Here is a 25,334-nt window from a genome sequence, read left to right on the forward strand (position 1 = left end):
GCTGGTCGTCACAAAACCAACAACATGATTAGAGATTTAGAACTTTCAGTACCATCGTTCCCAGTGAGTTCAATCATCAATGGCCAATGATTTGAAATGTCCATTAATACCTCTAACGGACAGGTTTCAGGGAGTTTCTGGGTTGGTGGACACATTGTTACCCTGAGAAGGTGGTGCACAGAGAAGGTCCAGAAGCTCTGAGCCATTCCTGTCCACCATACCTTGCCCTATGCATGTCTGCCATTTGTCTGTGTCTGTCTTGTGTCCTTTACAAGAAACCAGTAAATGTAGCCAGTCAGGCAATTCCTGAGTTCTGTGAATCGTTCCGGGAAATTATCAAGCCTAAGGAGGACCGTGGGATCGAACTTATAGCTGTTCCAGTCACAAGCACAGGTGGCCCCTGGGATTAGTGGCCCCTGGCATCTGAAGTGGAGACAAGTCTTGTAGACTGGGCCCTTATACCTGTGGAATCTGACAAAAACTCTGGGTAGCTGGTATCAGAACTGGAGAAGTGGTCTCAAAGACAAAGATTTGAGCCAAACCTGAAGGAAATGAGAGGGCAAGCCATGCGGCTACCCCAAACAGAGGTAACATGGAAGTGAAAAGGCCCAAAGGAGGGGGCAGGCTTGGCAAAGAGGTTGACAACACTGAGGGGGACTGGGGGGGACCAAGGAAATGAGGTAAAAGAGATAATGGAAAACCAGACATGAGGGCTTCCTGGCCACTGTGAGGGCTTTGGCATTTACTCTAAGTGAATGAGGAGGTCACTGCTGGGAATGCGGTTCCACTTAAGTTTTCAGAGTCCCTCTGGCTGCGGAGCTGAGAGGGCCCTGAAGCCGAGGGAGGGGCCGAGCGGCACTGAATGAAGGGGACGTGACTGCAGTGATCCAGACAAAATCTGAGGGTGCCCCGAACCACAGTGCTGAGAAGTGACTGGCACCTGGATCCATTGTGGAAGTAGAACAAACAGCATTTGCTGACAAATTGCATGGGGGGAGGGGAGTAGGAAAAAGAGAGAAGCCAAAGGTTTTCTTTGAGCTAGGCAACTGGAAAGATGAAGTTGGTAAAGAGTGTAAGTGAAAAAGGTCTGGACAAAAAACTCGGGAGTTCAGTTTGAGCATCTGAATTCTGAGATGCCTACTAGACATCACATAAAGATCTAAGATAGGTAACTGGACATGGGAGTCTGGAGTTGAGGGGAACAGTTCAGATGAAAACCATAAATTCAGAGGCCCTCAGCGCATACAAACGAAGCCCGGCAGGTCAAATCCAGCCCTCCGTTTGGTTCTACAGGTGCAAGTTACAGGGATACAGTCATGCCACTTAATTTACGTATTGTCGGGGCGCCTGGGTGGCGCAGTCGGTTAAGCGTCCGACTTCAGCCAGGTCACGATCTCGCGGTCCGTGAGTTCGAGCCCCGCGTCAGGCTCTGGTCTGATGGCTCAGAGCCTGGAGCCTCCTTCCGATTCTGTGTCTCCCTCTCTCTCTGCCCCTCCCCCGTTCATGCTCTGTCTCTCTCTCTGTCTCAGAAATAAATAAATGTTAAAAAAAAATAAAAAAAATAAAAAAAAATAAAAAAAAAATAAAAAAAAAATAAAAAAAAAATTTACGTATTGTCTGTGGCTGCATCCACGCCAAGGCAGCAGAGCTGAGCAGCTGCAACAAAGACTGTTTGGCCCACAAAAACTAAAAGCCTAAATACATACACATACATAGCGTAAAAAATAAAATGGCTTGCCCTTTACAGAGAAAGTCTGCCAAATTGTATCTAGAGGCAAGAACACAGTCTAGATAATAAGATCCCTTAGAGAGCACAGTGAGTGCAAATAGAGACAGGGTCTCAAGGACGAGCCTTGGGACACTCCTACCTTTAGAGGTCAAGCAGAGGAGAAATTAGCAGATGATAAGTAAGGAAGACTAGCCCTGGCCAAGCAGGAGGATGACCTAGAGAAGAATGTCAAGTAAGATGAAAGGTGAGAACTAATTAGCAATATGGAAAGCACCGGGAACACGTCAGGGCATAGAAACCTGACAAGAGTGGTCCAAGAAAAACAGGAGTAGGGAAATTGGAGATTTAGAGATAGTGGCAGATATTTTCAAGGTGCTTTACTCTTAAAAAAAAAAAAAAATCTGAGATGGCAGTTAGAGGGAGATATGGGGCCAATAGGTCACACGGTATGCTCTGACCCACCCTGCACAGAGCGTCCGGTGAAAAATTTATAATTAAAGAACACACATCTGTTCACACAAGAACAGAGAAAACCCACACCAGCTAGCCCATCATTCTGTCTAAAAATGAACAGAAAACCATGGTTCACCAGGAACTTGACTAGAACAAGCAGCAGGAAAGAAAAATGGCAAGGTCAGAAAGTGTCTGACCTGGGCTCAGGTCCTAATCTCACAGTTCTTGAGTTTGAGCCCCACATCACATTCTCTGCTGTCAGCATGGAGCTTTCTTGGGCTCCTCTGTCCCCCTCTCTCTGCCCCTTCCCCACTCACTCATGTGCACGAGCTCTCTCTCAAAAATAAACATGTTTTAAAAACGAACAAAATTGGGGGGAGGGGTAGAAAAAAAACGAACAAAATGGTGTTTTTGCAACTAAAAACGTAAGAACCAAAATAAAACATTCAAAAAGGTTTGGAATTGAAATCCCACAACCCCAAGTGGAAAGAAAAAGAGTTACAAAAGAGAAAAGATTTAAGACAAAGAAGCCATCCAAAAGCTCTAATATCCAGCCAACACAAATGACAGAAAGAAAAAAAACAGTTTAAAAAAAAATTTTTTTAATAAAATAAAAATGGGAAGCCTGGGTGGCTCAGTCAGTTAAGCAACCAACTTGGGCCCAGGTCATGATCTCATGGTTTGTGAGTTTGAGCCTCGCATCTGGCTCTATGCTGACAGCTCAGAGCCTGGAGCCTGCTTCGGATCCTGTGTCTCCCTCTCTCTCTGCCCCTCTGCTGTTCACACTCTATCTCCGTCTCTCTCACTCTCTCAAAAATGAACATTAAAAAAAATTTTTTTTAAAGAAAAAAACAGAAAATGGAAGGGAAAAAATATGCCCAAAAACATTAGCAGAAATGCTCACAAATCTTCAAAAGAGCCCAAGTGTCCAGCACAACAGCTGAAAAAAGATCCAACCTAGACACCATCTCAAAAAAGTTCCAAACCTCAAGGACAAAGACATGACTCTAAAAGCTTCCGGAAACACAAAAATCAAGTCATCTACAAAGGAATGAGGAGACTAACTTTTTCATCAACAACACTGACCGGTGTAAGACAATGAAGTGATGCCTTCAAAGCTGTAAGGAAAAACTAATCTACACCCAGCAAATATGAAGCCATTAAATGTGAAAGCAGAATAAAGAAATTCAGATGGCATAGCTTTTAGGAGGGTCATCTAACCCGTATCAACAATGAGATGCCAACGACATTAAGCCAACAGGCCAACAACCGATATATGAGGAAAGTCTGTGTTAACTAATGTAAGAAGTCAATAACTTTTATCCAACATTGATCAATCTAGAAACACAGCATAAAGAAACAGCCATCAGAGGAATCAAAAAGAAGAAATAGTTAAAAAAAGATTCACTAGAAAGTACTTTTCAGTATGAACCCTCCACACACCTGGATTTGTTACAGTCTTCAAGTGTCAATTTGATCTTTTAAAAAAATTAAAAACACACATAAAGAGAGGCTTTGAGATCTTCTATGAGTAACATAAAAGGACTTTGTTTTGGCTGCTCAGATGCCTTTTTTACATTTCTTCTGGTTCCCCACCTCTGTTGCTTAAGGCTGAACCCTTAATGTTAAGTGACCTTCAACTATGATGTGGCACAAAGCCGGCACTGGAGTTCTGAAAAGCGAAGAAATATTATTCTACAAAACATCCACAAGAGGGCAGTACGACCCTCTTCAGTACCCCACAAAAATCAGTTGACACTGACTTTTTAACTTCATTTTCACCTTCGCCTTAGAATGTTTTCCTAAAAAGCACTAAATAGCTGTGACCTTCATAACAAAGAAGCCGACAGCAAATACATCCGCAGCACATATCTACTTTAAGCAGTATTCGATGTCTACTGTTAACACTTTTAACGCTATTAAATCAAAACACGTTTTATTAAGTAGATGTGTGACGTCGTGAAAGTCAGGGCCCCATCCCATACTGGACGCTACTGCTGACATGCTCTTTTCACTATCCCCTACTTCCGCACCCGCCATCAGTAATAGGCTTAGAACTCTCCATTCTGCTGAGGCAGAAGCAAGCTTCAGCACAAAACCCCTCAGGACAGTGACCATCAGACTGGAATTGGGCTGGAATTGGGCACAAGGCTGGAATTGGGCACAAGGGTTAAAAACTCACGCAATGCCCCGGGAAGGAAAAAGGTATGCTGGGGAAGGGAAAAAAGAAGATTTAAAAGAAAAAAAAAAAAATTAGAAGACCGATTCAGTTCACTGTGAATGGATACCTTTAAGCGATCTTCTAAAAGATCAAGAAACCCAGAGAAAAATATCATATGAAGTTCTCACCTTCGCTGTTCCAGTCTGGGAACCATAGAAAATCTTCACTCCAGACACTAAGATGTCCTTCTTTTGAAGAGAGATATAACCATTTGTCATCAAATCCCGAGTTGCTTTTGGAACAGATTTATCCTTTGAGTTCTTGCCCTTGAAGATAAACAACTACACAAAATCCATCAAGTTTGAGTCTTTTCCCAACTTCAGTAGTGATGACAGCACAGACAATAACCGATTTTACTATTCTCTTAATCTTTCTGGTGTACTCCTCAAATATTAACCCCTTGATATAATTAGGTCCTTTAAAGGCTGGACCTACGATCCTTAAGGCTATAAAGATTCTCAATTCCTCCAGGACAGAACTAACTATACATACATTCATCCATAATGTGCTTTATCGAAATAAGACGAGGAACTTACTTTCCAATCCTTAATTAGAGGTAAGAAAACAGAAGACTACTACTCTTTAAAAGTGCTAAATAGATTTTTCTTATGAAGGCTTAATTTTTCATTATGAACTCTTCCTGTATCTCAAGAGTAAAACATCCACAGCCCATCAAAGAAAACATAAATAACTTATTTCATAAAAAATTTGTCTCTAAAAACTGAGAATAAAATTTTTAGGCATAAAAAAAAAAAAACCTGTGTAGACACCAAACATAAAAGTGACTGAAAAGTTCCTTTTAGCTTTTCTGAAAACCTTAGAAAATCTGCACTCTAAATTCTCTATAAATCTAATGCCTTAATTCTCTCCTATAAAAACCAACTCCACTTACCTGCTTCCTGATGACAATCTGGAAACAAATCCAAAGGCTAATGCCAAAGGCAAAGCCCAAATATATGTAAAACCTGTTTATCCATAATGATATTAAAGGTGAAGAGAAGTCCCATGTATCCAAAGAAGGATCTAAATTTAAAAAATACATACATGTAATTTTACATAAAGTTACATATACAAAGCTGCCCATCCTTATTTTAAGAATTAAAATAAAATAGGGGCGCCTGGGTAGCTCAGTTAAGCATCTGACTTCAGCTCAGGTCATGACCTCATACTCCATGAGTTCGAGCCCCACATCTGGCTCTAAGCTGTCACAAGCCCAGCAATGGGCTCTGTGCTGAATAGCTCAGAACCTGGAAAGCCTGCTTTGGATTTTGTGTCTCCCCCTCTCTCTGCTCCTCCCCTGCTCATGCTGTCTCTCTCTGTCTCTGTCTCTCTCTCAAAAATAAACATTAAAAAATAAAATAAAACCAACCTTCATATTCAACAACCCGGCTAAGAATTCTAAAAAAAAAAAATCAACTCTAATAAAAATAATATACAACTGCATGTGGTCATGTGATAAAATTACCGTAACGATGCTAACTCAGAAAAACACAAAATTGTACCTTCGTTTGGATATAGCACTTGGAAGCAAGAGAAGTGAACAAAGTCAAAACACTTAACGTGGAATTAACTCTGCTGTGTTTTGAGTACTCCATAAGAAAAGCTTTAAAAAATACTATTCTCTTTGCTCTAGTTTTAAGGACCCACTGATACTTGCAATGGATCTCACACCCCGTTTTTTGGAAAGACGTATGAATGGACCTGGCCTCAAATGTTGAACTGGAGGCAATTTCAAAAGGCGAAGCCTAAATTCTGGGGTTTACAGGTGCTGCTCCACCGTGGAAAAAACAAACATGGGCTTTGCCGTTGCTGCTCCACCCTGGAAAAGACCAAAAGCCACCAAACACGTGGGTGAAGAAAGTGGGCAGTTCTCTATGCGTTTTACTTGAGGTCAGAAGCACAGTTCCTTCTGAACTCATCCCCTAACCTCATGAGGCAAAAGCCAGGTCAAAAGCAAGGATCAATCCTCCCTTGCTGTCAATGGCTCCTGTCCCGGGCTGACAAGTGCAACAACCTCTGAAGGACGGTCCTCGAGGACGCCACTCCGCCAGGAGAGAGTGAGAAAAACGGTTCCCTCTCTCCTCCCCCTCCACGATTTTGCCTGTCGGGGGGCGGGGGGGCGGGGTGACGGCTTACCCATTCTCCTCGGAGCCCAGGCTCTGCGGCCCGATAGACTAGGACTGCAGACCTGAAGAACCTGGCTCGGACACCGGGAGACGACCAGACGACCAGAACTATCTTGAAGTATTACCAGTATACCCAGAGCCCGGAGAGCTGGGGGCAGCCATGCCACTCGCCAGCCCGTCCGGATTGGTTCAGAGGGGGAAGGGGCGGGCCCAGAGAGAAGCCCCGCTTAGAGATCCAAGCTAGGTAGCCCAAGCGCTCCCGGCTCCTCTCGGATTGGCTCAGAGGTGCAAGGGGCGGGTCTAGAGGGAAGCAGGGTCAAAACAGGCGTGGCGGTATAGGAAAGAAACCTGGGAAAGATGGGCACATTGAAAGCGTATCATCAACCAGACGTAATCTGTGTCTCCTTTGGACCTCACTTCAAACACGCCGATTGTGAAAAAGCATTATTTCGAGAAATTGGGTTATGGGCTGGCTAGTAGATGATATTAAGGAATAATGGTTAATCTTGTTGCGTTCATCTGTGAGGAGTACAGACTGTAAAGCTAAAACCTTATAATTTGCTTTAAACTACTCTGACCAAAAAGAAGAGGGAGAATGGAACATGAATGGCAAAATGTTGATAATCGTTGAAGCAGGGCGATGGGTTCGTGGCGGTTCATCACACTGTTTTCTCAAGTTTTTTATTTTACAATTTTTCCGTAAGAGAAGTTTGAGGGCGCGACCCCGAAACCTGCGGAACTCTGAGGGACCGACTCTACGTTTCCAGCCGGTAGCTAAAACATCAGCATCACCAGCCAATCAGAGCTCCTTGGCGGAAGTAAATTCCATCGAGGAAGAGCGCTTCTCTTGTCGCGAGCCGAACGATGTCGTAAAAGCCACAATGCGCAGGCGTCGTTGCTCACGTTTCCTCGCCCGGTTTCCGCAACACCTGACGCCTGCGCAATAAGTCAACTGGGTGTATTGTGGCGGCCGTCCGGGTAGGTAGTGGTCGATCCGCGCGCCGCCGGGTCGTTACAGCGAGGCGCAGGTGGTCCCTCCGGCCGGCCGCACGGGTGTGCCTTGGTTCACCAGACCCCGGAAGGGCTGTGAGCAGCCACCATGTCGATCTTCACCCCCACCAACCAGATCCGCCTAACCAATGTGGCCGTGGTACGGATGAAGCGCGCCGGGAAGCGCTTCGAAATCGCCTGCTACAAGAACAAAGTCGTCGGCTGGCGGAGCGGCGTGTGAGTGACCCTCTCCGTCCGAGCTCTGGCCGGAGCTTGTAGCCTCCGAGGCGGCCTGCCCCTAGTGTTCGAGCTGGTGTCTTGACAGGGAAGGAAATGGACAATTTATTCCTGCAGTGAGCGTGAAAAGTCACTGTCTTTCCCGAGCTTAGCGCCTAAATCCAGGATTCCCTTTTTGTTGAATTGTTGTGGTTTGGGTTGTTGGTTCGGAGTTTTGTTTTAATTGGTTGGTGTCCTGAAAGCCACAGCCAAGAAATCCCCAAAATATGGCCCTTTTGCCAAAATAATGTTAAAGGGTGGAGACCTAGTCTTCCAAATACTTCCGTGGCTATAGCACATCCTGATGTCACAGATCTTTGCCCTGTAGTTTTCACCGAAGTGCGTAGTGTCTTCGCTGCTGCCATCTAGGGATCGGAATTCCCTGGCAGCAGCCCGCCCTCTGCCCCCACAGCTCAGTGTTTCATACATGATCCCGTGACGTTTTTCTCCAGTGAGTAAGTGGGAATACAGATACGGTTCTGAGTTTTGAAAATGTTCCCCCTCGCTGAGTATTTGTTGTTTCTTACTATTATGTCACTACCATCTTGTATTTAAATGTGAATGAATTTCCAAGTTTCAAGTGTGTTCACTTAGGACTTTTCTCTCCTGCTGTCACAAGGGAAAAAGACCTTGATGAAGTTCTACAGACCCACTCAGTGTTTGTAAATGTTTCTAAAGGTCAAGTTGCAAAGAAGGAAGATCTGATCAGTGCATTTGGAACAGATGACCAGACAGAAATCTGTAAGCAGGTGAGTTCTAAGAGCTATGTGTTAGAAGCACTTGAACGTATGTTAAACTTGAATCGTTATTTTTTAGGCGTGACCTGAGTAACATCACTTTTTTAATTGACGTATAATTAATAGTGTTAGAATTAGTTTCAGGTGTACAACATAGTGATTCAACAATACACATCACTGTGCGTTCTTTTGTATGCATTCTGTAATTTAGTGCTTACCATGATAAGTGTCGTCACCACCTGTCACCAAGCAATGTTATTAGTCTTATAACATTAGTCTTATTGACTGTATTCCATATGCTGTTTTTTCATCTCTGTGACTTATTTTATAACTGGAAGTTTGTACCTCTTAATCCCCTTTATCTATTTCACCCATTCCCTACCCCTCTGGCCACCTCCCCTCTGGCAACCACTATGGTTAAGAGTCTTTTTTTGTTTGTACCCTTTTTTTGTTTGTTTATTTGTTTCTTAAATTCCAAATAGGAGTGAAATCATACGGTATTACTCTTTGTCTGACTTATTTCACTTAGCATTATACCATTTAGGTCCATCCATGTCATTGCAAATGGCAAGATCTCATTCTTTTTTATGGCTGAGTAATATTCCATTGTGTATGTATACTATTTCTTTATCCATTCATCTATCAGTGGACACTTAGGTTGCATCATGGCTATTGAAAAGAATACTGCAGGGGCGCCTGGGTGGCGCAGTCGGTTGAGCGTCCGACTTCAGCCAGGTCACGATCTCTCGGTCCGTGAGTTCGAGCCCCGTGTCAGGCTCTGGGCTGATGGCTCGGAGCCTGGAGCCTGTTTCCGATTCTGTGTCTCCCTCTCTCTCTGCCCCTCCCCCGTTCAAGCTGTGTCTCTCTCTGTCCCAAAAATAAATAAACGTTGAAAAAAAAAAATTTAAAAAAAAAAAATAAAAAATAAAAAAAAAAAAAGAAAAGAATACTGCAATAAACACTGGGGTGCAAATATCTTTTCAAATTAGTGTTTCTATTTTCTTTGGGTAAGTACCCAGTGGTGAAATTACGAGATCACGTGGTAGTTCTATTTTTATTTTTTTGAGGAACCTCTATACTGTCTTCCACAGCGGCTGTACCAGTTTGCATTCCCACCAACAGGGCACTGAGAATTCCTTTTTCTCCACATCCTCTCCAAGACTTGTTGGTTTCTTGTTTTTTTTTTTTTTTTGATTTCTAGCCATTCTGATAGGGGTGAGGTGAAAACTCATTGTGCTTTGATTTGCATTCCTTTGATGATGAGTGGTGTTGGAGTGATGTTCAGCATCTTTTCATGTGTCTGTTGGCCACCTGTATGTCTTGCCTGAGAAAATGTCTATTCGAGTTCTCTGCTCGTTTTAGTCAGATTATTTGGGGAGTCTTTTTGTGTGGCATCATTTTTAATAATGCAGGACATGAATATATTTTGTCAAAGTCTCCAAAACTTAAATTTTCTACTAAATTACCTTATTTTTGTCCATTTTTATATTTTGAGCATAATATACCTAAAATTAAATTTTCTTTTTAAGGGTTTCACCATTTACAACCTTTGCCTAAATTGACTTTTCCCCTTCCCCCACCTAAATAAATAGTATCTTAGAGCACAAGATAATCCAGTGTATCATTTAGGCAAAGTTCAATTTATTATCTATATGTGAGTAGCTGAAGAGGATGGAATTTAATTTTCTCTCCCAAGTTATTAATTCTTGTGGTCAGTTAACAAATAATGTGCAATAAAGATATTTAAATCTGGGGTTTTTTTAGATTTTGACTAAAGGAGAGGTTCAAGTATCAGATAAAGAACGGCATACACAGCTGGAGCAGATGTTCAGGGACATTGCAACCATTGTGGCCGACAAGTGTGTGAACCCTGAAACAAAGAGACCGTACACTGTTATCCTTATAGAGAGAGCCATGAAGGACATCCACTATTCAGTCAAAACCAATAAAAGTACAAAACAGCAGGTGAGTGGTTTTTAATGTCAAAAAGTATCCAAATGAAAATCAATTTTCTCTGAAGAAACCATTGAAAATGATCTGTCTGTGATAATAAAGTGATACTACTTGGAAGCAGTAAGGTAGGAGATTAGGGGGAGGGAGGAAGGAAATGATGGGGGTTTTAGGGAAAAGTAATGGAATTTTTTTTAACTAAACACAAATGTACTACAGCTCTCATCTTCCTATCCAAGTCAAACCTTTAAAGATAAAACTTGAATTTTTAAAGAATCCTTTCAACTCCACATCTTAGATTTTTTTGATTTCTATCTAATTCACATGACATACAAGGTCATCTTTTTACAGTGAACAATTCAGTGGCATATTCACAAAGTTTTTGCAGCCTTCCCTACTACCTAACTTGAGAACGTTTCCATCACCCCCAGAAGAAACCTTGTGGCCATTAGCACTCACTCCTCATATACCCTTTTCACAGCTGTTCAGCAAATTTGTTTTCTGTTTTTATGGACTTTTCTCTCCTGGACATCTCCTATAAATGGAATCAGACAATATGTGGCCCTTTGAAGGTTCATACCTGTTGTAGTACATATCAGTGCCTTACTCCTTTTTGGGACTCAACAATAACCCATTGTATGGAAATACCATATTCTGTTGATTCATCCATCTGTTGATGGGTATTTGTGTTGTTTCTACTTTTTAGCTATCATGAATAATGCTGCTCTGAAATTCATTGCAAATTTTTGTGTGGACGTGTTTCATTTCTCTGGACTCAGGAATGGAATTACTAGGTCATATGGTAACTATATTTAACCTTTTGAGGAACTGCCAAACCATTTTCCAAAATAGCTGAGGCATTTTACATTTCCACAATCAGTGTGCAAGGGTTCCGATTTCTCCACATCTTTGATATTTGTTGTTAATCCACCTTTCTTATTACAGCCATCCTGGGTGTACTATTCTGGTTTTGACTTGCATTTCCCTAATAACAAATGATTTCAGCATATTGTGCCCGTTGACCTTTGGTCATCTTTGGAGAAATCAGTATTTAGATTCTTTGGCCATTCTTTATTTGTTTCTTCATTATCAAGTTGTAAGAGTTCTGTATATATTCTGGATACTAGCACCTCATCAAATGTGTGATTGACTAATATTTTCACCTATTTAATGGGCTGTCTTCACTTCCTCAATAGTGTTTTGAAACCCAAAAGTGTGTAATCTTCAAGTCCAGTTTATCTTCTCTTTTCTATGGGTGTTTATGTTCTTTGTGTCCTACCTAAAAACCACCGTCTAATTTGGCTGGATGGGAACTGCTTTGTCTTGAATACCTTACAAAATAATGCAGCAAAGGTAGCAAAGAAATTGCCAACATTTTCAATTTGGTCTCGCCAGGCTTTGGAAGTGATAAAGCAGTTAAAGGAGAAGATGAAGATCGAACGTGCTCACATGAGACTTCGGTTCCTTCTTCCAGTGAATGAAGGGAAGAAGCTGAAAGAAAAGCTGAAGCCCCTAATCAAGGTTATAGAAAGCGAAGACTACAGTCAGCAGTTAGAAATTGTAAGATAAAAATATTCTTATTCTTTTGCGTCCATGTTACCAGAATCATGTTTTCTAGTCATAAATGTGTCACAGACATTTAAAGGTGTGAACAATAGACATTTCCAGAAACATCTTACCTGGAATTAAGTAAAAATCTCAAGGTCAGACTAAAACGAAATTATAGTTAAATTAAGCACAACTTGGGATTTGGGGGTGGGGGGATGGTTTGTTTTTTCTGGTTAAATCCATGCTCAGTTTAGACGAGAGAATATATTTTACGGTGAGTCTTCTATTATGAGGAAATTGGAAATAAGACGAAAAGTTGGACGGCCTCATTGCCCATAGAACATTTTAAAGACGCGGCAAAGCATGGTGTCTTTGGGTCCTGGCCCCACAGTGTCAGACGCAGCAGAGATTCGGTTGTCTACAAACCCGGGCCCTGAGATTTGGCTCTAGCGCCAGTATAAACAAGCTCTGGCCGGGGTTGTTGGGCATTCCTCCCTAAACGCGAAGGGACACATCTGACATTCTGAAGTTCTCCGGTCTTTTCAGAACTTCACATGTGATTTCTAAATAGGCCTTCAAGCTGCTTTTTCTCCTTCTGATGTGGATAAATAGAGGTGCTCTCGCCAGACTGTAAATCCTCGCGCTAAACTGTAGTATCAAAAGAACCACGCTCTCCTCTTCCAGCCACTTCACTTGATGGCTGTGGAGTCCAGAGATGACCTCAGACGGGGAGGTTAACGCCTGTCGCAGGGCCTGTGTGTGCCCTTAAAAGAGCGAGGCTAGACTAGAGCCCTGCCTGCTTCCCTGTGCTCTGTCTTCGTTCTTACACTGTAGGACGGTAGCAGTAGAGACATCTGGAACGTGCTGTGTGTCTGAGAGAAAGCGGGGGCTGTGTTCATTCCGTTGCACCTGCTGAGCACCTGTGTTCCATGTTTCAGGTGTGTCTGATTGACCCAGGCTGCTTCAGAGAAATCGATGAGCTCATAAAAAAGGAGACAAAAGGCAAAGGTTCTCTGGAAGTGCTCAACCTGAAGGACGTGGAAGAAGGGGATGAGAAATTTGAATGACGCCCGTCAAGCTCTTCAGCTCTAAAACACTAAAGCGTTTTCTTTTCCCACGGTCCTCTTTCCTTTCTGTGGTCTGCCAAACACTTGCTCGGACTGTTTGACGTTTTCCATCTTTGTGGTAACGTGTACACAAAAAGACTTTTCTGATAAAGTATCACACTGTGGGATTCATGTAGTTTTAATGATAAAGCAGGGTCTGGGGCAAAAATGAAAAATCCAGGATACAAAGGGCAGAGTAGCATTTTGCTGCTGTCTCATGACTTGCACTTTCCAACGTGCACGTTATCTTGGGGGTGAAAAGTTAAGCTTTGTATATTAAGATAAATGTGAGAAGATAGGACGATGTGACAAAAGGGGTATTTGCTGAAGAAAACATAATGTCTTATTTCTGCTTAATGAAACGTGTGGCCTGATACAAAGCTTGGATGGTGACTTCCTGATTTTGTGAAAAATAGATCTAGGACCACTGTGTGGGGCTGAAGTAAGATTCGCGGAACATACGGCCGTACCCTAGATTATTCTCGGTAAAGAATAAAGTCATCGGTTTCTAATCCTTAAAGTTTATAGTATATATTAATGTAACTGCAATTATATGTTATCAATAAAACCACTCTTTATTTTTATTAAACCATGGCTTGTGTTTCTAGACAGCTTCCAAGCTCCCTTCTTTTCTCTGCCTGTTGTCTGGTAGGATTGGAGAGTTCGCAGCAGGACTAAATAAGCCCCATGAGGAGTGGGTAGAACAGAGCCTGTTCTGCTGAACACCTGATAAATCTTAGTGGTTTGGGATATAATTGAATATAACTATTTTAGTACTTAAATGGACAACATGCAAGTTGTTTTCAGTCTGCTTATCTTCAAAAAGATATTCTAGAACATAAATTAGGGTTTCATTCAAAATTAACATGCAAGGGCACCTGGCTGGCTCAGTCAGTTAAGCCTCTGATTCTTGACCTCAGGGGCATGACTTTGAACCCTGCATTGGGCTCCACGCTGGGTGTGAAGCCTACCTAAAAAAAAAAAACAAACAAACTTAACATACAAATGTATTTTATGGATAGAAGTTTTTAACTAGAAGAGGTTTTGACTTGAAAACCCCAGATGGGGGTTTTATACGCATTTATAAAACCAGATGGGTTTTATACGCATTCAGAATTCATTGCTAATAGAAGTTCACAGAAATGGACCGTTTTAAAATAATTCCAATCAAAATTATGAAGTCAAAATTGTTTCTTACAGTGTTAGAAGTACTCCTGCTTGATAACTTGGGAACACAACGCTTTCTGTGGTGCTGAAATTGAATTACTGTTTTAATACCAATCCTTAAGATGGCCCTCACTGGTTCCATTTTACTGGTGCAGTTTGTTTCATGAAGACAATCTAAACTCAATCCCAAGGGAAGATTTTAAGTAGTCAGGTTTACACTTTATCTCCAGCTTAGACAGTTAAAGCGGTGTTGCAGATTGGAAGTCCTGGTCACTGGAAGTGTTCATTAGCTGCACCTTGAGCAGGAAAGTTAGAACGTTGCCATAAGTTTTTCTCATTCTCGTTACTGATCCCCTAAAAAGCTGGAACCTCTAGAAATGTCAAATGCGGATCACATGTGAGCCATGCTTCTGAACCTATAGAAAATAAAAGATTTTTACCTTATACGAATCTTATTACTCAAAAGTAGTTAAAAAATTGTGGTTCTCGGTAATGCTCTCAGTGCTGGTGCTATAATGGGTTGTTCTAAGGATTGAGCTGTTTCTTTTGCTTTGTCAGTGCAAGCTGTATTGTGTGCTGTTGGTCAGGGTGACGGTTCAGAATTAACTCTTCTGTTAACACGGCCCTTTTCTGTGAAGTGTCACCTGTCCCCATACACGTGGGACCTCACGCCACTTTGAAACCCCCTCCTAGGCCTTGATTTCACCCTACTTTGTGTTCTAGAGACCTGCTTAAATACCCATCTGGCATACTAGACGGTGAGCTCCCCAAGGGCAGGATGAGCCATTGCGCATTTGGACCCAGTAGGTGTGGAATAGATGTCTGTAGAGTAATACATGAGTGAGGGTGGGTGATGACAAATGTGTCTGCTAATGACTTTTTCAAATCCATCTTGAAAGCTAGAATAGGTGTCAAGGCTTTGAGCCAAAGCTTCCCACCCTTCATACTGATGCGTGCTGTTGTGCTGCTTGGTGGCTTCTGATCTGCACAGATCCCCTCGGCCTGAGGGCATTCATCTCTGCCTGCAACCAGCCTCTTGCATTTACTTGTCCCAGGTCGTCATACACACCTAATATCCGTGAGGCTGTGATGGGGGGGAATTGGGTAACGCTCATAAGCAGTAGCCACACACATGATTTTTCCTGCATGCTGCACTGAAGCCCACATCATGAGGTCCCTACAACTTTGGTAGTAATGAGGCTCCTTATTATCTTTATGAGGTCTTGTTTTTGTTTTGTTTATCAATCTGCTCTTACTGAAATTCAAGGTACTGATTATTGGAAAACATTTTTCTGCTGCTGCATCACGAAGATGGTTGTGCATACATATTTTGCCACTGGAAGCATTCAATGGCTGCAGGGACAAGGGCTAGTGATTTTCATCTCCATGTGTATGTATCTGTGATGATACCCGCAAAATTAATGAGTCAAAATGGAACTTCATGGCAACAATTCTTAGCTAAAAGTATAATCTTGACCTATCAGCTTGGATATTCCAGCTCCTACCAGGAATGATTTCACAAGAATGAGTACACGTAGTTGAATTGCCCAGGACCCCTTCCAAACACCCCTTGGATGCCCCCGTTTCACCAAATTCCTAGTTGAATCTCTGCAGATTTCTGGTTAGCAGAGAATGGAGGTAAATGAGTTGTGAAATTGAAGAATGCAAAGTCTTTTACTGCAGAGAAAAGTAGACCTGTCTCCTACACTCAACACTATTTATATCTCAGAAGATCTTTTTGTCTGGTGAGCCACTTGAATGCCAAAAGATTCATGGTGGAGCTCTTCCTATGGTCAACAAGCATAGTTGACATGCTTTTCAAGGGAAGAGGGCCACAGACTTATTTCTTACTGTCATGTGGAGATAGAATCAAGACTAGAAATCTTGCACGTAATTAAGGTAAAATCATTTGTGGATTTATAGTTAAAACTTTGCAGATTATATGGATGCGGGGGTGGTTCAATATTCACAAATCAGTCAATGTGATACATCAAAAAGAGAAAATAAAAATCATATTATCAAAAACTAAGTCATTCCCGGATAGGAACTAGAATATCTAAGCTGATAGGTCAAGATTATACTTTTAGCTAAGAATTGTTGCTGTGAAATTCCATTTCAACTCATTAATTTTGAAGGTATCATCACGGATACATACACGTGGAGATGAAAATCACTGGCCCTTGTCCCTGCAGGCATTAAATGCTGCTGATCAGAAAAAGTATTTGACGAAGTACAACATCCATTCATGATTAAAAACCCTCAAGAAAGTCAGTTTAGAGGGAACAGACCTCAACATAAGAAAGGCCTTATATGAAAAACCCACGGCTAACATCAGACAATGGGGGAAAACAGCTTTTCTTCTAAAGTCAGGAACAAGACAAGGATGTCCACTCTCACCACTTTTATTCAACTTAGTACGAGAAGTCCTAACCACAGCAATGAAACAAGAAAACCAAATAAAAGGAATCCAAAGTGGTAAGGAAGAAGAAACACAGTCACTATTTGTACATGACAGGATACTATATAGAGAAAACCCAAAAGACTCCACCAAAACATTGCTAGAACTGATGAATAATTCAGTAAGGTACAGGATACAAAATCAGCATACAAAAATCCATTGCATTTCTATACACTAACAACAGGGCAGCAAAAAGAGAAATTAAGAAAACAATCCCATCTACAATTGCACCCAAAATAATAAAATATCCAGGAATAAACTTAACCAAGGATGTGAAAGACCTGTACTGTGAAAACTATAAAACGTTGATGAAAGAAATTGAAGATGACACAAAGAAATGGAAAGATACCCCATGCCCATGGATTGGAAGAACAAATATTGTTAAAATATCCAAACTATCCAAAACAATCTACACATTTAATGCAGTCTCTATCATAATACCAACAACATTTTTCACAGAACAAGAACAAATAATCTTAAAATCTGTATAGAACTACAAAAGACCCTCGGGGCGCCTGGGTGGCGCAGTCGGTTGAGCGTCCGACTTCAGCCAGGTCACGATCTCGCGGTCCGTGAGTTCGAGCCCCGCGTCAGGCTCTGGGCTGATGGCTCAGAGCCTGAAGCCTGTTTCCGATTCTGTGTCTCCCTCTCTCTCTGACCCTCCCCCGTTCATGCTCTGTCTCTCTCTGTCCCAAAAATAAATAAATGTTGAAAAAAAAATTTTTTAATTAAAAAAAAAAGAACTACAAAAGACCCTAAATAGCCAAAACAATCTTGAAAAAGAAGAATAAAACTGGAGGTATCACAATCCCAGATTTCAAGATATACTACAAAGGGCACTGGCAAAAAGTAGACAAATAGATCATTGGAACAGAATAGAAAGCTCAGAAATAAACCACGATTATATAGTCAATCTTTGACAAAGGAAGCAAGAATAAGCAATGAGAAAAAGACAATCCCTTCAACAAAACTGGACAGCTACATACAAAATAATGAAACCCAAATGGATTAAAAATCTAGACTTGAGACCTGAAACCATAACAATCTTAGAAGAAAGCACAGGCATCTTTCTAGATATGTCTCCCAAGGCAAGGAAAACCAAAGCAAAAATGAACTATTGGGACTTCGTCAAGATAAAAAGCTTCTGCACAGGAAAGGAAACAATCAACAAGCTAAAAGACAACGAAATGAGAAAAGATATTTACAAATGGCATACCCAATAAAGGGTCAGTATCCAAAACATACAAAGAACCGATACAACTCAACCCCTAAAAAACATTCAGTTGAGTGATGAGCAGAAGATATGAATACACATTTTTCCCAAGTTCTATGCTGTTCTGGAAACAGCAAAGTTCCCTCCCTGTGTGAACAGATGTGGATGGACATTGGCCAGAGGTGACTCTTAGCTTGAGCCGCTGTCCTCACTGATAAAATATGCCCATACCAGAGAGTAGACAGATGTGAGGATCAGATATAAGCAGAGTATCTGCCCAGATTAAACTGGGAAGCCAGGCCTTGGTTCTAGCAATCACCACATTGCTTCTGCAAAATGAGGCTCCCAGGAGGACGGAGCTTAATATAGTAAGCACTTGATAATTCAATAGATGATTCCCTGAATGTCTCCTCAAATCACACATCTGGCTCCTATTTCCTCATAGGTTATGAAAATCTAACTCCCTACTGTGTTAGGTTTTGAAACTAGCAGCAGCACTTTGATTTAATCTAAGCTTGTAAATATCTGCACAAGAGAGTCCGTTAATTATAGTGGTCATCTTATGATGAAAAGTGACTCTGGGGCTTTCATAGCTTTTTATAGATGAAAAACCCAGAAAGACAAGGAAAAATTTTAAATTCAAAACGTTCGTTTGCCATCAGTGAATGAGGAACCGCTATTATCTATTACCCCAACCAATTATTGTGCCTCTCCACAATTATCTAAAATACTTTGCAGAAACTTTGACATTCATAGGACTTTAAAGGTTTAAAAGTCTATAAAGCTCAGGTCACCTGGATGGCTCAGTGGTTGACCATCCAGTTCTTGATTTCAGCTCAAGTCATGATCCCAGGGCCATGGGGGTCAATCCCCAAGTCAGGCTCTGTGCTCAGCGCCAAGCCTGCTTAAGATTCTCTCTCCCTCTCCCACTCCTCCCTCCCCTCTCTAAAATAAAATTTTAAAGAAAGGTTTAAAGTCTATAAAGTTCTGTAACTAAAACAGTTTGTAAGAGTCTTTATCTCTTTATATTAAGTGGAAGGAAACACAACAGAGGAAACCACAGAACATAATTAAGTTTGGTCTCGCTTCGGACCTTGAGATTGGATCATCAGCTGGCCCAAGCTCTTGATAGAGTTCAGAAGCTTGTAAATTTCGTTTTCATATCAGCACAAACTAAGCCATTTCACGGCACGGCATTAACAAGCACTTGAGTCAGTGATTTGATTCAGTTTCCTTTCATTTTGAAGATAATTCCTTTCTTGGGGGGAGACCCATATCTCTGATCTCATATTTTGCTTTTTAAAACAGCATATACCGTTCTCTTTGTACATGGTCATTCTGTTACTTTTGACCAAAAATTATTACGAGGCAGTTAGTAGACGAGAAGTATCCGCCAGGTAAGTTACGGCGTTAGGTTAGGTTTCCAAGCAGGAAGATAAGTAACTTCTCAGAAGACATGTCGGGGGAGGGAGGGTTGGGGGTTTTGTTTTTGTTGTTTTTTTTTTAAGTTTATTTTCTTTAAAGAGAGACAGGATGAGTGGGGAAGGGGCAGAGAGAGGAGAGAATGCAAAGCAGACTCCACACTGTCAAGCGCAGAGGCTTGAACGTGGGGCTGGAACTCACGAACCGTGAGATCATGACCTGAGCTGAAACCAAGAGTCAGACACTTAACCCACTGAGCCACCCAGGCACCCTAGAAGACATTTCAGTTTTAAAAATTGGTCCTTCTCAGGGCCTCTGAGTGGCTCAGTTAAGCATCCGACCTCTGCTCAGGTCATGATCCCCCCCATTTGTGGGTTCAAGTCCTGCGTCGACTTCTGTGCCAACTCAGAGCCTGGAGCCGGCTTCGGATTCTGTGTCTCCCCCTCTCTCTGCCCCTCCCTTGCTCATTCTCTCTCTCTCTCTCTCTCTCTCTCTCAAAAATAAACATTAAAATTTTTTTTTATTGGTCTTCTCCTTTAGAAGGAATACCAAGCAAATGGCATAGAAATAAAGGCTAGTGTAAAACACCAAATTTCTAACGAGAATGAACTCACTTTTTTCTGAGCCCTTATTTCCTTGGCCTCTGCATTTGCTGCCTCTCAGACGAGGCCACTTTCATAGAGACACTCTGATTTCCAAAACACAGCTGTAGAATCTGACATGCAGTCCGCCGGCCACCCAGTCTTCTGCCTCACGAACTCCAGCACCCCACGCACACCTCAGGCATTTCCCTCAGAAGCCACCGTGGGGGTGCGGGCAGGTGCACAGGTAATTTACCCCCGAAGGGTTCATGGACATCTTGCAGTCCTTTTTTTTTTTTTTTAATGTTTATTTATTTTTGAGACACAGAGAGAGACAGAGCATGAACAGGGGAAGGTCAGAGAGAGAGGGAGACACAGAATCCGAAGCAGGTTCCAGGCTCTGAGCTGTCGGCACAGAGCCGGATGCTTGAATTCACAAACCGCGAGATCATGACCTGAGCCGAAGTCGGAAGCTCAACCGACTGAGCCACCCAGGCACCCCGGACATCTTGCAGTCTTAAATGTGCTTGTAGGACAATACTTTCCTTTTCAAAAGGCCAAAGACTATCCAATGACAAACTTCTCTCTCTCTTATACTTCTTTATCATCGTACAAATTCATCGCGGTGGTTTCACTTTTCGACTCCGGCTCTCTACAGTAACAATTAATAAATTTCCATTTCCAAGGTTTGCAGAAATATTGAGTGTACCCAGAGCTTTTCGGAGAAACTGCTCTCAGCAATTTCTTTACCAAATTTGCTCAAATAAAATAAAGAACACGGCCGAATTCTCCCTGCATGTTTGCTGATTCAGTACTTTCTATCGGTACAATTGACCTTTCAATAACCCAGGGGTTAGAAGTGCCAGCTCCCCTCCCCACCCCCCCTACCCTCTCCACCAGGGGAAAAATCCCCCTATAACTTTTGACTCCCCAAACACTTAACTACTAATAGCACACCGTTCACCAGAAGCCCAATATCATAAACAGCTGATTAACGCATATTTTGTACATTACACGCATTATATACTGTATGCTTATAATAAAGTGAGCCGGAGAAAAGAAAATGTTAAGAAAATCATAAGGAAGAGAAGACACATTTACAGCGCTGTGCTGTACTTACCGAGAAAAATCCACATGTGAGTGGACGCACACATTTCAACCTGTGTTGTTGCAGGGTCGACTATTCAAAGCGCAGCAACTGTGTGTCTGGAGTGTGGTTCAGACATCGGTTCATTTTACCCTGTCTTCAAAGTCATCCCGGTTTTAAGCATCCTTCATATATGGAGAGTGTGAAGTTACATAAGCACCCAGGGCACAATTCCATGGCAGGGTCCAGAATTTAGATATAAATGTTTGTGTTCAGATATTACTGTTATTTTAGAACATGAATTCAGCGCAGGTGGGCTGGCGGCTGGGCGGTGGCCTCTGGACAGTACAGGGGACGCCGGGGCTGAGTCCATGCACCCTGGGAGTGGTGGGGAAAGGCCGCTTCGGGGGAAGGGGCGTCAGCTGCTTGGCCATGGCACTTTTTCTAATATCTCAGGTGCCACAGCAGCAACCCCTGGGCACAGATTGTCCCTGATCCCCTGAGTGACGCCTGGAAAGAGGAATGCCCTCCTAAGCAGTAGGCCTGGTTGGTGGAGGAGGGGCAACCACAGACCCGCCCAGGAAGCTGCCTCCGCTGGCGAAGGCATGGAACCTGAGACCACAGCCACTAGTCTAGCTGGGCATCACAGTAGCAGGAGCTTCCGTTTCAACGACTCGCCTGAGATCTGGAAGTGGAAAGGCGGATCGCTGCCAGTCAGCTAGAAAGATGTAGGCTTGGGGCAGAATCACCAAGTATGGCCAGCACCAGCTCAACTGAGAAGTCCGTTCCTTGGAGAGTGACAGGTGTGCCAAATACTGGCGCAAACCAACCTAGAGTTTCTGGCGCTGTCCGCCACAACAACTATCTCATTAGGATAGAGCCAGAACATTCACCAGAACACTCCTCTCTCCGTGAAAGATCACTGGGTAACTCAAGTTCAACACAAATTCTGACAGTGGATCCCAGGAAGCAGGGAGTTCCCGCAACAGCCAGAATTTGAGTAAGGCAGATAACAGCCCGCAGCCTTCATTCATAGGATCAACTGGTAACCATTTGGTGAAGAATTCAAGAGCGGAAGGATGAACACTGGCTCAGGCCATGAGAAGAGTGAGTTCAGTTCCATCTAGAACGCAGCCTCCTTTCTATGTTATCAGCGCAGGTGGGTCTCCTCAAGTGGATCACTGAGAATTCTGGGCGGTGAATTTGGCTCTCCGACTCCCAGCCCCTGAACCCCAGTGCATATTCCTCCACCACATTATCTGCTCAGCAGGCAGCCTCTCCATACTCTTCACAGAGACTCACCTCTCCCAACAGCTGCAAGTCAGATTGGCTCAGTCACTTCCCAGCAGATCTCCAATCCCAACGGCCCAACCCCTCAGTACTAAACCACCAGCCCAGTAGGGTCCCCACCGACCCTGATGGATGCACAGAATCAACTAGCTTCACCATCCCAAGGCTAGGCAGTGTCATCATCCCCCAAACACCCAGGGATGATCGCCATACCACGACACGTGGGACTTTCCTTCAAAGGACTGTTCACGACATGGAACAATTTGGACAGCAGCTATATGAAATTTACAGAAAGATGGTTCCACCTCGGCCACACAGCTTGACAGACTTACGGAGCTCCTGTGCTGGTCAGCACAGCCAGCCTGGGCAAGACCTTCATGCGGCTCTGTCTCCTGAGTTACACACCAATCCTATGCGTGAGGGGAGGGCCTCTTACAGCCCAGTGTACCGCAGCCCAAACCACGGAACCATGGAGCTCCGAGGGTACCAGGCAGCGTCCTATCGCACAGGCTCAGCAGGTGCCGGAAATCTGCAAAGCACATCCAGCCAACGACGCGCCCTTACATGCGAAAAGAATAATTATGCTCTGAACACAACGGCAACCTACGCAGATCCCTACGGGCCAATACAATACCGAGGGCAAGAGGGCAATTGTAAGAGGCTTCAGCACCCAGCACCAGCTGATGAGGGCGCCACGAGTGCCCTATCAACAGACAGCATTCAGAAGGACCCCAGGGAGTTCGCCTGGTGTGATCCCGAGTTGCCCGAAGTCATTCGCGTGCCGCGGCACCAGATCCCCTCAGCCCAGGGGAGCCCACGGTCCACGTGCGGCACCTGCACTGCGGTGACAGCCACGTGAAAATGGAGGTGTGTAGGGTAGGGGGAATCGAGCATCTGGTTGACCTCTCGGACCACGGACTTGGGCAAGTTCAGCAGAACACCTACGGTGCCATCCGCAACCTTGTTTTGGCAAGCCCACAGATGAAAATAAAATGACAATGAAAGAATGTTGGTGGGGTGCCTGCCTTGCTCCGACTGTTGAGAATATCTGGCGCAGAAGTGAGGGAGCTTGTTACAGGCACTCTCTGGAATGTGTCCTCACGTGAGGCTGTGAAGATGGCAATCACTCGAGATGCTCTCTGGACCTTAGCAAACCCTGTGACCATTCCACACTCTGACGGAGTAACTGGTCTTTGGATGATGATCACAAAATCAAATTCCAGATGTCGCTCGTTCTGTGTAACACGACAGGTTGCCTGCGGAACCTCAGCTCTGGAGAGGAGGAGGCGAGGACGCGAATGCGCTTCTGCAAAGGGGCCGGTGGACTCGCTTCGGTATGCAACCCCTACATCCGTGAACACATCCGATTACAGCAGCCAGACTGTGGAGAACTGCGTGTGCACCCAGAGGAACCTGTCCTGTCGGCCGGCTGCTGGGGCCGAGTGGGCTGGATGACTTACTAGGAAAAGTCTCCCAGCAGGGATTCAGAGTCAAGTTGCTGGGGGAAGAAGAAGAAAAAGAAACAGAGAACACCATAAGAGGATCAATGGGATGGAGTCAGTCCTATCCCAGGACTGTCAAAGCCCCCTCAAAGATGCCGTGGCATCCATCAGTGCTAAAACCATACCTGAACCTTCTAGCAGAAAGTTCCAGCCCAGCTGCCTTGGAAGGCTCTGCCAGGTCTCTCCAGAAACCATCTGCTGGAAATTGGGAGTTTGCAGCATACATCCGGGCAGACTTCCGCAAAGAAGAAAGGCTCTCCATCCTTATAGAACTTTTTGAGAATGGATACGGTAAAGTTACATTTTCTCTGGCAACTTCCCAGAGGAACATGGCTCTGGATGTTCACACAAGGAGCTCACTGGTAAATATGCCATGCGAGACCAGGTCAACAGGTTTCCCGGCAGGACTGGCCCCACTGTGCTGTCTGATGAGACCACGGTGGCCATCTGCTGTGCTCTGCGCAAGGTCACCGGCAAAAACATGGAGAATGCCAAAGCCCTGGCTGATTCAGGGAGGATAGAGAAGCTGACGAACATGACCAAGGGCAGAGGAGACAGATCATCTCCGAAAGTGATGAAGGCAGCATCCCAGGTCTTGAATACATCATGGCAATTTCGGGACCTCCGGAGCATTTATAGAAAGGATGGGTGGAATCAGAACCATTTTATTACACCTGTGTCTACGTTAGGGCAAGGCCGATTCAAATCACATCCTTCCTCGAATACTACCAACCAACATTCAGGCAGCATCAACAGCTGTATTATAGTCAAGACAATTCCAACAGAAAGAACTTTGATGCATACAGATTGTGTTTGCTGTCTCCTCATAGCCATAAAGATCCTTAGCTTGGTGACTGAGCTCACTTCCCAGCTTTACTGATTATTCAACACAGTATGGGCTGAAATCAACCACAAATTATGTAGACTCTTAATCCACGAAACAACCTTCTTTTTCTTTTTTTTTTTTTAACATTTATTCATTTTTTGAATAAATGAGAGAGATAGAGCATGAGCAGGGGAGGGGCACAGAGAGAAAGGGAGACACAGGATCCAAAGCAGGCTCCAGGCTCTGAGCTGTCAGCACAGAGCCTGGTGCAGGGCTTGAACTCACAAACCACGAGATCATGACTTGAGCCGACATCAGAAGCCCAACCGACTGAGGCACCCAGGTGCCCCAAAATGACCTTCTCATAAGCAGAACAGGACCCAGGGTCCCCAGACTCGTGGGTGGAGCATCGAGATGCTCAGTAGAGGAACTCTTTCTCTCTAACCTTGTTTGGATTGAGATGAAAAAGTCCATCTTGCTGATTTGCTAACGAAATGTGAACGTGACATGGAAGGAATGAGTGAGGGGCATGATTTTTTTTTCTTTTTTGAGGGGTTATCAGAGAAGTGAGAAGACCTTCAGGAGGGAGGACTTTCTAAGCTCTATTTAGGTGGATTGATTACTTGCAGACTCTGTAGTCTGGTGAATGTGT

The 25,334-nt window shown here is 43.5% G+C and overlaps 2 protein-coding genes and 1 pseudogene across 4 annotated transcripts in view; 2 read left to right on the forward strand and 1 right to left on the reverse strand.

Annotated features, from left to right (window-relative positions):
- LOC121017776 (S-adenosyl-L-methionine-dependent tRNA 4-demethylwyosine synthase TYW1) overlaps positions 1-6,711 on the reverse strand; it is a 213,982-nt gene extending 207,271 nt beyond the window's left edge. For 2 of the 3 annotated variants that reach the window (XM_040456210.1, XM_040456208.1), the window contains exons 1-3: positions 6,540-6,711; positions 5,296-5,426; positions 4,532-4,684 (exon numbers count right to left, since the gene is read on the reverse strand). In XM_040456210.1, coding sequence (XP_040312144.1) covers positions 4,532-4,684; positions 5,296-5,426; positions 6,540-6,543 — 288 coding nt within the window. In that variant the 5' untranslated portion in view covers positions 6,544-6,711. The remainder of the gene's footprint in view (positions 1-4,531; positions 4,685-5,295; positions 5,427-6,539) is intronic. The other variant, XM_040456209.1, reaches the window with a different exon arrangement.
- Positions 6,712-7,436: 725 nt separating this feature from the next.
- Positions 7,437-13,743, forward strand: SBDS (SBDS ribosome maturation factor). The gene is made up of 5 exons (XM_040456211.1): positions 7,437-7,756; positions 8,415-8,544; positions 10,297-10,497; positions 11,878-12,042; positions 12,969-13,743. The coding sequence occupies exons 1-5, from the start codon at positions 7,629-7,631 to the stop codon at positions 13,095-13,097; spliced, it is 753 nt and encodes a 250-aa protein (XP_040312145.1). The 5' UTR covers positions 7,437-7,628; the 3' UTR covers positions 13,098-13,743.
- An 8,422-nt stretch (positions 13,744-22,165) lies between these two features.
- Positions 22,166-24,736, forward strand: LOC121017456 (plakophilin-4-like; annotated as a pseudogene).
- Positions 24,737-25,334: the final 598 nt, after the last annotated feature.

The sequence above is a fragment of the Herpailurus yagouaroundi genome, unplaced genomic scaffold (genome assembly GCF_014898765.1).
Source record: "Herpailurus yagouaroundi ecotype Mexico unplaced genomic scaffold, PumYag 216, whole genome shotgun sequence".
Classification (NCBI taxonomy): Eukaryota; Metazoa; Chordata; class Mammalia; order Carnivora; family Felidae; genus Herpailurus; species Herpailurus yagouaroundi.

Excerpts from the sequence above, each read along its gene's own strand:
- SBDS (XM_040456211.1), top strand. The coding sequence starts at position 7,629 with ATGTCGATCTTCACCCCCACCAACCAGATCCGCCTAACCAATGTGGCC. Across the intron at positions 8,545-10,296 it reads AGACAGAAATCTGTAAGCAG|ATTTTGACTAAAGGAGAGGT; the intron begins GTGAGTTCTAAG and ends GGGTTTTTTTAG. Across the intron at positions 12,043-12,968 it reads ACAGTCAGCAGTTAGAAATT|GTGTGTCTGATTGACCCAGG; the intron begins GTAAGATAAAAA and ends TCCATGTTTCAG.